The 12639-nt window shown below is 52.5% G+C and overlaps 1 protein-coding gene and 1 long non-coding RNA gene across 2 annotated transcripts in view; one reads left to right on the forward strand and one right to left on the reverse strand.

Moving 5' to 3' along the window:
• The window catches only part of RASSF5 (Ras association domain family member 5), a 353379-nt gene extending 352005 nt beyond the window's left edge, over positions 1-1374 (reverse strand). Inside the window, exon 1 of the mRNA XM_078644571.1 lies at positions 23-1374. Coding sequence (XP_078500697.1) covers positions 23-449 — 427 coding nt within the window. The 5' untranslated portion in view covers positions 450-1374. The remainder of the gene's footprint in view (positions 1-22) is intronic.
• Positions 1-12639, forward strand: part of LOC144755537 (uncharacterized) — a 338243-nt gene that overhangs the window by 278755 nt on the left and 46849 nt on the right. The gene's annotated exons all lie outside the window — the stretch shown is intronic.

The following is a 12639-nucleotide window of genomic DNA, read 5'->3' on the forward strand; positions in this document are numbered from 1 at the left end:
CGCCTCGCGGCGCTGTACTTACTGGTGCAGCGTAGCGCGCGGCGCTGTACTTGGCCCCCGCACAGGTCGCACCAGCCTTGCCAGCTGTAGTAGGCCTGGAAGAGGTGGCCCTCGCCCGTCTCCTCCCGCACCCGTGGGTCCTGGGGCTGCTCGAAGATGGTACGGACGTCGGGCAGCAGCCTGGGCGAGGGCCCGCGGACCCTACGGAGTCGGTGGGGGGCGCGAGGCTTTGGTGGAGCCTTGCAGTGGGCGAGCTGGGGGTCTCCAGAGCCCGGGTTGGAGTCACTGCCAGGGTCCCAGCGTGGGTCCGAATCCATGCCCAGGTGGCTGCCGGAGGAGCGCCGGAGGAACTTGTTCCGCTCCCCTGAGCTCAGGCTCTGAAGGAAGCGCTGCTGGTCCATGTCCAGGAGTAGCGGGCAAGGGTACTGCCCCACGGCGGGGGCCGCCATGCCAGGGCCCGGCGCGGCCGGCTGAGCAGAGACGGGTCCTAGAGACGTCTGGAGGAGCCGTGCTCTCTGGAGGCTGGAGGATGGGGGGCAGTGGCTGGCACAGATGAGAGGTTGACGGGACACTGATCACTGGGCTCTGCAATGGCAGGAACAGGTTGGCACAGTGCACAGGTAAGGATGGCACAGGGTGCTGACTGGTTGGTTGGTGCCAACGCAGCGGATCACTTGCAGACTGGCGCAATGGCTGTTCACTGGCAGACTGAACTCTGGCACGGACTGCTGGTCACTGGTCACCTGAAAGTAGAGTAGCGAGAGTTGTCCAGGCGTCTGGCACTGTTTGCTGACCCATTAACTATCGATAATTGCTGGTTGGTCCTAGGCAGGTTGCCCAGTGGCCAATCAGAAGCCTGTCACTGATCACAGGCTGGGTCATCACCGGTGCCAGGTATGCAGCTGCACGCTGGTCACTAGCTGGTGAGAAGGATGGTCTGGTCACTCGCTGGTCACAGGCACGGCGGACGCAGGTCAAAGGCGGGCACATCACTTGCCATTGGCACTGACAGGAAGGATGCACACTGCGCAGTGGCTAGGAGGCTTCTGGCCACTGGTAGGCTGGAATGTGGTGTCTTGCTGGCCACACGAAGGTCTTTACTCACTGCGAGGCGGATGCTCAGGCACTACGGGCAGCGGTCGCTGGCTTATTTATTCCCGCATTTGCATTGTGGATGCTGGTTGAAGCTGGTGGGGAGGCGCTGCGCTCAGGGAGCAGGTCCTCGGTGCGGTGGGTGGTCCTTGCTTTGGGAGTCCCTGCTCTGTGCTCCCTCTCGGCTCCTAGTGCGGTCGCCCGACCGTCCCCCTGGCCGCAACGCAGGAGCAGCCCCGGCTACGAGTCCGCGGATGGAGGGGAGCCCAGGAGAGGCGGTGAAGTCGGGGCAGGGGGCGGAACCGGAGGAGAGCGTGGCCGAGAGGTGGACAATGCTCGCGCCGCACAGGCAGGGGGCGTGAAGGGGAAGCACTGCGCGTGCACGCGAGGAACGCAGTCAGCGGAGGGAGACTGGCGAGAGCGCGCGCCCGAGGATGCGGGGAGCGCGCAGCATGCAGCTGCTCAAACACTGCAGCGGCTCCCGCTCTCGCCAGAGTTAAACGAACGGGGACAGGGTGGAGGGTGGGCAGAGCAGAGAATGAAGAGTAAGACAAAGGAGCCGACACCATAAATCCAAGGCTCATGACTGATGTACGGGTACTTAGGGTCCCAGTGGAGGGAAACTTCCGTCAGAAGGTCACACACCTGACCGACGGGGTTTAAACTGCCCACAAACAGCGGAGAACACAAAAGCCTGTCAACATGCTGAAGGGGACCCTGGCAATCCCGTCACGAACGGCATTCATAGATGCTCAACCCGAATCAGGCTCGGTCTGACCTATAGGCAGCGCCACAGGAATTAAGCGGAAGGGGATGATCAAATTATGTTGCATGGCATACTAAATTATGCGGTAAGGAAAGGAAAATTATGCAGCGTAATGAGGCACATTTTATGATCGTATTAACTCATTATTTTGCCATTTTTACCCATACGAGCAATATCCGGGCAAAGGTTTCACCCCAGTACCAGCTTGACACCCAAATACAACAACACGCAACAAAAAGATGACCAATCAGCCTTTCTGATTGTCCTTTCAACATGTTTAGTAATGTTTGACCTAGAGACAATACTTTTGTTGAAATCTGCAGATTATGTGGCTGGTAACGGCAGCAAATCCAAAATTATGTGGAAATCGCAGCAGTCGCAAAACCGCTTAATTCTATTGGTCCTGCCCATGGGACAATGCCCAAAGGTCTGGACTGACAATGGCAGTGTTGCTCCTGTTTGCCGAGAGTGACTGAGGCCTTCAGGTTTAAAGTCTGTCCTCAACATTTAATGCCCTAGCGAGGTGATCTGAGTACACTCCCCATCTGTACTCCATTAAACGGCCTCACACCAACAGTTACCCGTGGTTATGCAGGCAAAACAGTGGTTTCATGAGACCAAACTGTGGTCACAGTGGAAACTAAGCTGAAGTAACATTATAGCCCATCCGGGCTCAAACTTGGAAACAGCAATGGAATTACACGGGGAAAAAAAGTCAGGAAATATTAGAAAGCAAGGAGGGTTTATATCAGAGAGAACGCAGGGACATCCCAGAGAGGAAGCAAGGGCCATAGTACAAGCGGGGCAAGACCGTTAAGCAGTGCTTAATTTGTAAAATATTAAGTGCCAAGGCTCTGACCAGGAGGCCACTGCAGCGTGCACCACCCATTGGCCTTGTCATTGCTGCCAAAACAACTACTAACCATCTCGCTCGCATGTAAATGCAACAGTTCAGATTATTCCAGGTCCCCAAAGTTAAAGGAATGGCTGTCGACGCCGGTATTAGTAATTTTAATGTATATTGTATTCATTAACAACCGTTGTTCTGCTCATCTCTAAATTAGATGAGCAGCGCCACCATGTGGTAGACTGTTCTAAGTGGGTGCCAGTGCCAAGCACCGGAAACCAATTAAGTGCTGGTGCGGAGCACCAGAAGGCACCGTCTCAAAGTAAGCACTGACCGTTAGTGCAACTTAATGCCGGTGTTTGCTGGAGGTTGGCACCGGCACTTATATTTAGGGACCAGATCTTACTATTTGTCATCAGACTCAGTCCCAGAGCAAGAGAGAGAAAGCCAAAAATGAGAGAAACATAGTAAAACAGTGTCAAAGGGAGAAAACAAGGGTGAAGGAGAAGCAACAAGAGTTAGATAAACAGAGCACGTATTGGGTGCTGAAGGAAAAGGCACTAGGTGGATTCAACACTAGGCAGCCATATTCTGTAACCCAGTCATTTGGTGGCACCAGAGGTGGGATACTAATAAAACGCTGTCCACCTGCACTTATTATTCCAAAATGAATTACTGCATAACCAAGACCAAACTGGTGTCATACAAGAGATCAAGCCAGAGGTCACAGAGAAACCAAGCAGAGACCACAACAGTGGCAAGTAGAGGCCAAAACAGAGACCAAGCACCGGCCATGCCAGAGACTAAGAAGACACACATCAGAGACCAAGCACCGGCCATACTAGAGACCAAGCACAGGCCATAACAGAGACAAGAAGATGTTGTAACAGAGACCAAGCACATGCCATAACAGAGACAAGTAGAGGCTGTAACGGAGACCAAGCACCGGCCATGACAGAAACTAAATAGAGGCTGTAACAGAGACCAAGCACCAGCCATGCCAGAGGCCAGTAGAGGCTGTAACAGAGACCAAGCACCGGCCATGACAGAGACCAAGTAAAGGCTGTAACAGGGACCAAGCACCAGCCATGCCAGAGACCAAGTAGAGGCTTCAACAGAGACCAAGCACCGGCCATGACATAGACCAAATAGAGCTGTAATAGAGACCAAGCTCTGGCCACACTAGAGACAAAGCAAACACAAGGAGATGTTGGACGGAGCGCTGAAACTTTTCAGACACTCATCCCCAGTCACAGATCTGGGTTGAATCCATCATCATTCTTTAGCTCACTTTGCCACCCCAATTCAGGCACAGCTATATGCAAATCAGTCTTGACCTTGTGCCTCATGGGAATAGTCCAGCCCAAACTGCCAAGCCATGTCTTCCCTGGACCAGAAACAAGCATCCAGGGACCGGTTTCTGGGTAACACCCATCATCAGCCAGGCTAGCTTGAATCCAGTGGCAAGGTGAGCAAGGGAGCCACGTCTGGGCATACCCTGCCAACTAAGGGCGAACAAAGCAAACACAAGGAGATGTTGGACGGAGCACTGAAACTTTTCAGACACTCACCCCCAGCCACAGATCTGGGCTGAATCCATCATCATTCTTTAGCTCACTTCGCCACCCCAGTTCAGACATAGCTATATGCAAATCAGTCTTGACCCTGTGCCTCATGGGAACAGTCCAGCCCGAACTGCCAAGTCATGTCTTCCCTGGACCAGAAACAAACATCCTCGGACCATTTTTTGGGTAACCCCCTTCATCAGCCAGGCTAGCTTGAATCCAGTGGCAAAGTGAGAAAGGGATCCACGTCTGGGCATACCCTGCCAACTAAGGGCGAACAAAGCAAACACAAGGAGATGTTGGACGGGGCACTGAAACCTTTCAGACACTCACCCCCAGCCACAGATCTGGGTTGGATCCATCATCATCCCTTAGCTCATTTCGCCACCCCAGTTTAGACACAGCTATATGCAAATCTGTCTTGACCCTGTGCCTCATGGGAACAGTCCAGCCCAAACTTCCAAGCCATGTCTTCCCTGGACCAGAAACAAACATCCTGGGACCGGTTTCTGGGTAACACCCTTCATCAGCCAGGATAGCTTGAATCCAGTGGCAAAGTGAGAAAGGGATCCACGTCTGGGCATACCCTGCCAACTAAGGGCAAACAAGGGGCGTGGCTTTGCTGCAGAGCGGAATGGCTACCTGAAACCGCAGCTCCGCCGATCGAGCTAATTAATCCGATATTTATATGCGATTCTGATGTGGGAATTCGGACCTTGAGGCCCCAGGAGCAATCACTAAGCTGCAGAGATCACCTGGTGAAAAATTGGGGTCTGTTACTAGATCCGTCAAGCAGAAACACAGAGCGGACCCAGATCGGAGGAGAGGCCTGGCGTGTGGGCGTAAGCCGGGGACTAGCGTGCATCCGCAGCCCGAGGGAGACTAACGCTGTGCCGCGAGCGGGCAGACAACTTGCAGTACAATCCCTGCTGCACCGGGCTGACGGCGCGACCCTATCACCGGATAGCCCGGAGATCTGAGGCACAGGCGGCACTCCGCTTGACTCATGGGACTTGTGCTGTGAGGCGCCGAAGTCCCGGTGTACCATCGAGCTCCGAGGCGTGGAGGGAATCGCTGAAGACAAGCGGTAGCACATAGGCCGTCCTATGTCGTCCAAAACTCGGCAGCCCGACTTCTTTGTAATATTCCGAGGAGATCATCGGCCACTCAGGCTCTGCGTGACTTACACTGGCTCAGGATCTCCAACCGCATTAAATTCAAAGCTATCTGCTATCTTTTTAAAATTAAGCAGGGTTTGGCCCCAAAGTATTTACAAAGTCTGGTCCAACTGTACAAGCCTAGTCGCACACTTAGATCTTCTACTAACTGCGACTTTGTTGTTCCACGATTTAAGCTTGCTAGGATGGGGGGACGGACCTTTTCTCATCTAGGTCCCAAATACTGGAACACATTACCCACCTCTCTGAAAACCGAAACTAATCTATTCATTTTTAGGAAAAAACTGAAAACTTTTCTTTTTTAAAATATTCCTTGCTGCTCTATTCTGATCTGTGGTGTTGTCTGATAGGTCTGTGTTTTCCTTCTTGAGTCTATCCCTTGCGCCGGGAAACCCACTGCGGGTAGCTGTTGCGCGATATAAGTTCAAATAAATAAATAAATAGGCCGCTGCCGGAGACCCCTGTCGGCGTGGGCGCTAGGCTAGACCCCAGCAGATTGGGACGAGCTGCTATAGTGCCCTACAAAACCCCGCGAGGTACCCTCCGCGCTGCGACGCCGCATAGACCCTGTATACTAGACGAACAACGAATCGGCGGCCATATTGACTGGGACCACATAACTGACGGCGAGCACTCCCGCGCTGTGCACGGCCAGAGGGAAGCCTCCTGATCCCCGAGACGCCTGTAAGCTGCAGACACAGTGAAAATAATAACCCGTTTTTTTTGGACGACCGGAGGTGACATCGTGTGCGGGGCAGCCTGACTGCCTGCTGCGCCAGAGGACGAAGCGGGAGAAGGGCGCGAACGGCCATTTTGTCCTTCACAGTTGCATCACCAAGCTCCGGAGATCCACCTCCGCCTGAGACTGGCCTGTATCACTGTGAGCGCTGTTAGGAGCTTCCAGCTTAGAAGGTAAAGACCGGCTGAGAAGGCACGCTGCCCCTGGGGGGCTCCATACACACCGTCTCCTCTAAACTGCGCTGGGAAGTACAATGGGCAAACCAGACACGAGGCAGCCAAGACTCACATTCGACAAATCCAAACAGAAGAATACTGGCCAAGAACAACAAGAAGATGAAACGGTGAGAGACGATCGAGGGGGCTCGCAGGCAGCGGACATAAAATCCATGTTCCAGGAACTAAAGTGTAGCCTACAAAGCATAGATCAGAAGATGGACGACCTGGCCGCACGCATGGAAAGTATCACCAAAAGAATGGACAGGCAGGAGGGGAGAGTTGGGGTGTTAGAAACACGGGTGACCGAAACAGAGGAGAGTCAGACTGAGCTGGACAAAAAAACACGCGGCATGGACAAAGTGCTGACGATAATCCGACAGAAGAACGAGGATTTGGAAGCGCGCTCGAGACGCAATAACGTCCGAATCACTGGAGTGGCGGAATCCACAGACATTGCCGGCATGGGGCTTTATGTTGAAGGTATGATGAAAGATCTTTTTGGAACTGGTCTGTCGCAGATGTTTCTGGTGGAGAGGGCGCACAGAACACTTGGGCCCTAGCCCCAACCAGGTTTACCTCCCAGGCCCATAATTGCAAGGGTCTTGAACTATAGGGACCGTGACGCGATACTGCGCATGGCTAGAGATATGAAAGACATACAATATAAAGGCAATCGACTCGCAATATACCCGGACTTCACCATGCAGGTTCAAGCTGCCAGGAGAGAATTTGTGCCGGCGAAGAAGATATTCCAACAAATAGGCACCAAATATTCACTAATTTATCCGGCGAAACTCAGGGTGCAGGGCCCTGCCAGGCCATCTTTCTTTGTGGACGCAAAAGCGGCATTTCAATATGCGAAACAATTGGCGAAGGACCACAAAAACCAAACACACAGCGAAGAACCGGACACGCAAGAGAGGCTGAGCGACATTGAATGATTGCTGGTACACAGTGTGACACCCGCACTGATCTGAAACTGAGGATACCGGTTGGTGATCGGACTTCCTGACTGGAGCTTCTTTGTTCACCATGGGCAGATAAGTTGTCAGGCTCATTCATGCTCGGTATGGGATGGGGGGGGTCCTAGAGTGATCACGATCAGGCCGGCGCTCGATCGCCCTGTCAAGAGTACAGGGATAGATGGAGTCCAACCTGCGTACCCCAGGGGATGATTCCCAGATCTTTGTTGATGAAAGAGACACTTGATGATGTTACTGAGGTTGGGAGGGAGAGTAGGGGGGGTATTGCACAACCTAATTGGGGGGTTGGAGCGGGTGGGGATTCCGATTTCATGCAGTTGGGTTGTTTTTTTCGTATAAGTTTGTTTCTGAGCGATGAGTCATGTGAAGCGAGTAACTGTGATGCGATGTTTAGATACTGTGCAGGGTGTTGCGATTGGCGGGTTGTGCTGCAGTCGGGAATCCAGTTGCTGCGTGCGGCAATGTTTGCCTGGACACAAATGCTTGGTACGCTGTGTACTGCTGAAGCGCTATTGGGACCATGCATCTCACTAGTGGAGTCGTGAATCACATAAAATGTCTTACCTGGAATGTCAGGGGCATGAACGATAGGAGAAAGATTAGATTTGTGCAGGCTTTCTTACGCAGGAAAGATATTGATATATGCTTTTTGCAAGAGACTCACCTGACTGTGAATGCCACACAACTGCTTAGACACACTAGATGGGGGGAAGTAACACATGCATCGTATTCCAAGTACTCACGTGGGGTGGCAATACTGATAAAGCGAGGCCTCCAATGGAAAACATTTGAAGAAGTAAAAGACTGTGAAGGCAGGTTTATACTACTAGTGGGAACGCTGTGTGGCATGAGAACTGTGTTGGCGAATGTTTATGGCCCTAACGATGACAACCCTGGTTTCTACTGTGATCTGTGGCATAAGATCCAGGCGCGTGGTCCTGCTGCGATTATGTGGGGTGGAGATTACAATGTGGTACTGTCGGACACTATGGATAGACAGGGGACAGTCAGAGAACATCACCCTAGAGCAGCCGCAGCAGTAGGTGATATCATCGCGGATGCCCAATTGATAGATTCGTGGAGAGTATTACACCCCGGGGCCCGGGAGGGTACATGCTTAACGATGCACACATCTGCATGGTCCAGACTTGACTATTGGCTACTGTCCAGAGACTTACACGCCCTCACACTCGACGTCACACACCTACCACGGTCACTGTCCGATCATTCCCCGGTATGTCTGACACTGTCTACTCCATCACAATACGCCCAACCTTTCAGCTGGAGATCCCCTCCCGGTGATAAAGATCAATTCAAAATGGTCAGGCTATTCTGTTGATGTTTCCTAAGTTAAATTTGCCCGGCGTTAGACGCCTCTAATACCATACGAAGTTATCCAATAAAGAGGCAGGCGCTGGAGACAGGAAGACAGGAAACAAGTTTTATTCCGACGGAGTAGAACACATCAGATCGGACAACAAGGTATCGTCTCGAGGTGCTCTCTCAGCCTCTCTGAGACCTGGTCTTTTATACCCTGGTTTAAGACATGTGAACGCTCTTTATTACAACAAAGTCATTGTGAAGTATGAGAACGACATCCCCGGCACCCCCCAGTTCCGGCCCATTCCAACACATGACAACAGTAGAGGCCCTTTCCCCTCATATGATTGGGAGGGGGCTATCACGCAGCTGAGTGTTCTGCCGATTCCTTTGGAATGTGTGCGCCTGATCGAATCTCAGGGGGTGGGGAGGTCATGATCAATAGTGGCTCCTTTCAGGAAAGGCGAGTGCATACAGTAGTGGGCAATAAACTGTATCCTCGGGCTAAGGGATGACCAGCGGTTCGTACAGGCAGTCGGGCTCAGAGGAAGGGGTCATCAAAGGAGGGGTATTCATGGACGGAAAGGAGGTGTTGGTCAGGCGCGGGGTGTAATTCCCTGAGACAGAGTCATGGGAGGGGAGGGTTCATGACTTGTGCATGTGAGTGCGGGGGCAGCCAGGGTGCGCGGGGAAGGCTTGCAAGGTTCAGGGAAGTGTGCTGACGGGCGATCGTGAACAGGGAGACCATGGTACCTAAAATGGCTGTCGTGTATGTTCATACGTGAGTCGGCAAGATGGCGTAGATGATGTTCAGTACACGAACTAAAATTCCACAGTCCTCCCTTTAACATGTCTCGCCAGCTTGTCAGTTCGGATCGATCCCCATGAGACCACGCACCTCTATCTCGTATAGGGGACCCATGTGCTCAGTTTTAAAGTCCAAAGTCTTAGGGCACATACAGTTGGAAATGAGTGCACATAAAGGTGGTAAACATTGAATACCTAAGCAACACCCACACAGTATCATGATTGGTATCAATATAAACGTGAACAATCTCCATCCCCAGTTCTTCAAAGTGTCCCAGAACCAGTCTCCAAGCGACCATCCTTCCTGCTCCTGGTGAACCTCTGAGGACAGTCTGTGGAGGTGTTCGATTGCTTTGTAGACTGAAGGTGAGTTATCTGGCACGTAGGTGCAACAGCTGGAGCCGATGATGCGGCATGCTCCTCCACGGTCGGCCAGAACCACATCTAGAACAAGACGGTTTTGAAGAGCCACCAGGCGGACTGCCTGAAGCTCAGCCGTGTTGTTGGCGAGGATGCCAGCGGTGATGTTAATGGTTGTTTCTACTGCCTGAGTCAGGTGTCGGATAGCGCGGCTATTTGCCATTGGGCCCCACAGAGGAACAAGTCCCTTCGCCGCATCCAGGAACTGTGCTCCGGTGGAGTCGGCTTGTCCAATGTCTCCGGCGCGCTTTTGCCGGTGATGGTAGGCTGGAGCCACATACGTGGGAGGAAGAATGAAGGCGATGTAGCACGTACCCCTCCAGCCTTTTGGGAGCCAAGTGTAAGCTTTGGTGCCACAAACAAAGTACATATTCGGGGAAGCAACAAAGGAGGGGGGGTCAGCTGAGACCAATGTTTTGGTGATGCGACAAGAACTGTGACCCACCAGCTGCGTTCCCTGTCCTTCGAGGCATACGAGTCCTGTGACATTGATGACAGACAGGGCCACGGTCAGGGTGGCAACCGTTTGTTTCCGCAGGTGGGAGAAGGTGGGTCTGGCTGGATTGTGGAGCACTTGCATTTCGACCCTTTCTTTGGCAGGGATGTTCGTAAGGAAGGTTGAACCTGAAATTGCAGGACAAAAGGGGGCAGACGTCTTTCCTGTTTTGTTCAGCCAGAACCCATAGTAGAAGTGTGACACTGTTTGACCGGAAGCGGCGTTGTCCTTGTGGCTTTCCTGCATGAGGATCAACCAGGCGAGGCAGGAGCCGTGAACTGAGAAAGGAGAAGGGATGAAGGGGATGGAGTGTCCGGTAGCATGTGGGAGCAACCCACAGATCCAGCAGTTCGTGGCATTTGCAGCAAGGTTGTGCTGGTGCAACAGTTGTACGAAGGAATTGTTCCAGAACTCCTTACGCCTTTCTCGGAGCTGAGGTGAAAGGGTGATCAGGTGGTGCTCTTTCATGGTGGTTGGCTGGACAGTGGTTGGCAACATCTGGTGAGCGGGTGTGCTTTCCTCCAAGATCCAGAAGGAAGTCATGAGGAGGAGGCAAAAGAGGAAGACAATGAAGAAAGCGATTGTCTTTGATTTGTGTTAATTATCAGTCTTTGGGTTCCTGTAGTGGGTATTTCCTGTTGCTTCCGACGTCTTCTTATCTGGCGCTTCCATCATCTTCTTACCTGGCGCTTCCATCATCTTCATCTTCAAGGTGCTCGGTAGTGGGCAGAACCACAGACTTTGTTTAGCTTCTCTCTGGGTAACCCTTGGTTGCTTTGGGTCACCGTTCTGAGATTTTTAACTTAGTCAGTGGCCTACTTAGCCGAAGCTCCCTCCTTTTGACGCAGGAAATACCCTTCTCGGGATGGCACAGTGGGATCAGAGCGTTTTTGCAAGTTCAAGTGCCTCGGTATCAGGATAGCAGTTCAGTGATGGTCGGTCTTTGTTCAGGAGCTCTTCTTGGGTGCTGACGTTGTCTGTCGTGGCCAGGGTCGACGAGACCTTTTTGCAGTGGTGTGCATGCAGCCAGTGCTTCTTCCCCTCTACTCGAAGAGCCGTCCGAGTGGTGATCAGTACTTGCCAGGGGCCCGTCCACCGGGGTTCCAGACTCCTTGCCCGTTGAAAGTTCCGGACTAGGACGTACTCTCCCGGTTGGATATCGTGACCGGGACCCCTGGAAGCATCGGGGATGGCCTGCTGCACCTGTTGATGAATGACAGACAACGTTTTAGTTAATTTGTATAAATAATCTGACAGCAGGACGTCGGGGACGTCGTGAATGGAGGTCGGTTTGGGGGCAGTCCAGAGGTTCATTGGTCGCCCAAATACAACTTCGTAGGGGGTCAAGTGGTGCTTAGTGGGAGTGGAGCGCATCGATAGTAATGCCAGTGGAAGGGCATCTGGCCACTTAAGTCCTGTGGTGGCCACTATTTTTGACAGTTTCAGTTTCAGTGTAGCGTTGTGTCGTTCAACCAGGCCAGCGGATTGGGGGTGGAAGACTGCATGGAACCTCTGTCTTACCCCCAACCCCTTCAGGATTAGTTGGATAACTTCAGCTATGAAGTGGGGGCCATTGTCGCTCCATAAAATTTGACAAAGGCCGTAGCGAGGGAAAAACTCTTTCAGTAGTACTTTGGCAGTAGTCATGGCAGTGTTATCACGGGTCGGATAGGCTTCCACCCTTTTGCTGAAGGCACATACAATGACTAATACGTACTTCAAGCCTTGGCACCTCTCCAGTTGGATGTAATCCATCTGGAGGACCTCAAAGGGGTGGTCGGGGATCCCAAACCCTCCCCGGGGTACCACAGTTCCTTTTCCGGGGTTGTAGGCAGATAAGGCACTGCTGGACCAGACGTTTTGCTGAGTCGGGGATCTTGTTGTTGTGCCAGACTTTGGAAATGAGTTCAATCATGGGGGCAGAACCTATGTGTGCAGGGGAGTGTGCCATTGTCAGTATGGGGATCAAGTAGGAGTCGGGCAGCAACCATTTGTTCGTGTCTTTTGTCCGCCAGCAGCCTTCATCGTCCCTTAGGCCCACCCGTGCCCATTCAGTCAGTTCGAGATGTGTGCTAGCCGACTGGATGTCCCTAATTGTTTCCCTAGCGTCAGTCCATTTTTCTGCTTGTGACCTGGTCACATACATGCGTGTCATTGTCCTATTCTCAGCTGTGGTTCGGGCAGTGATGTCGGCTAGTGCGTTTCCCT

The sequence above is a fragment of the Lissotriton helveticus genome, chromosome 5_1 (genome assembly GCF_964261635.1).
Source record: "Lissotriton helveticus chromosome 5_1, aLisHel1.1, whole genome shotgun sequence".
Classification (NCBI taxonomy): domain Eukaryota; kingdom Metazoa; phylum Chordata; class Amphibia; order Caudata; family Salamandridae; genus Lissotriton; species Lissotriton helveticus.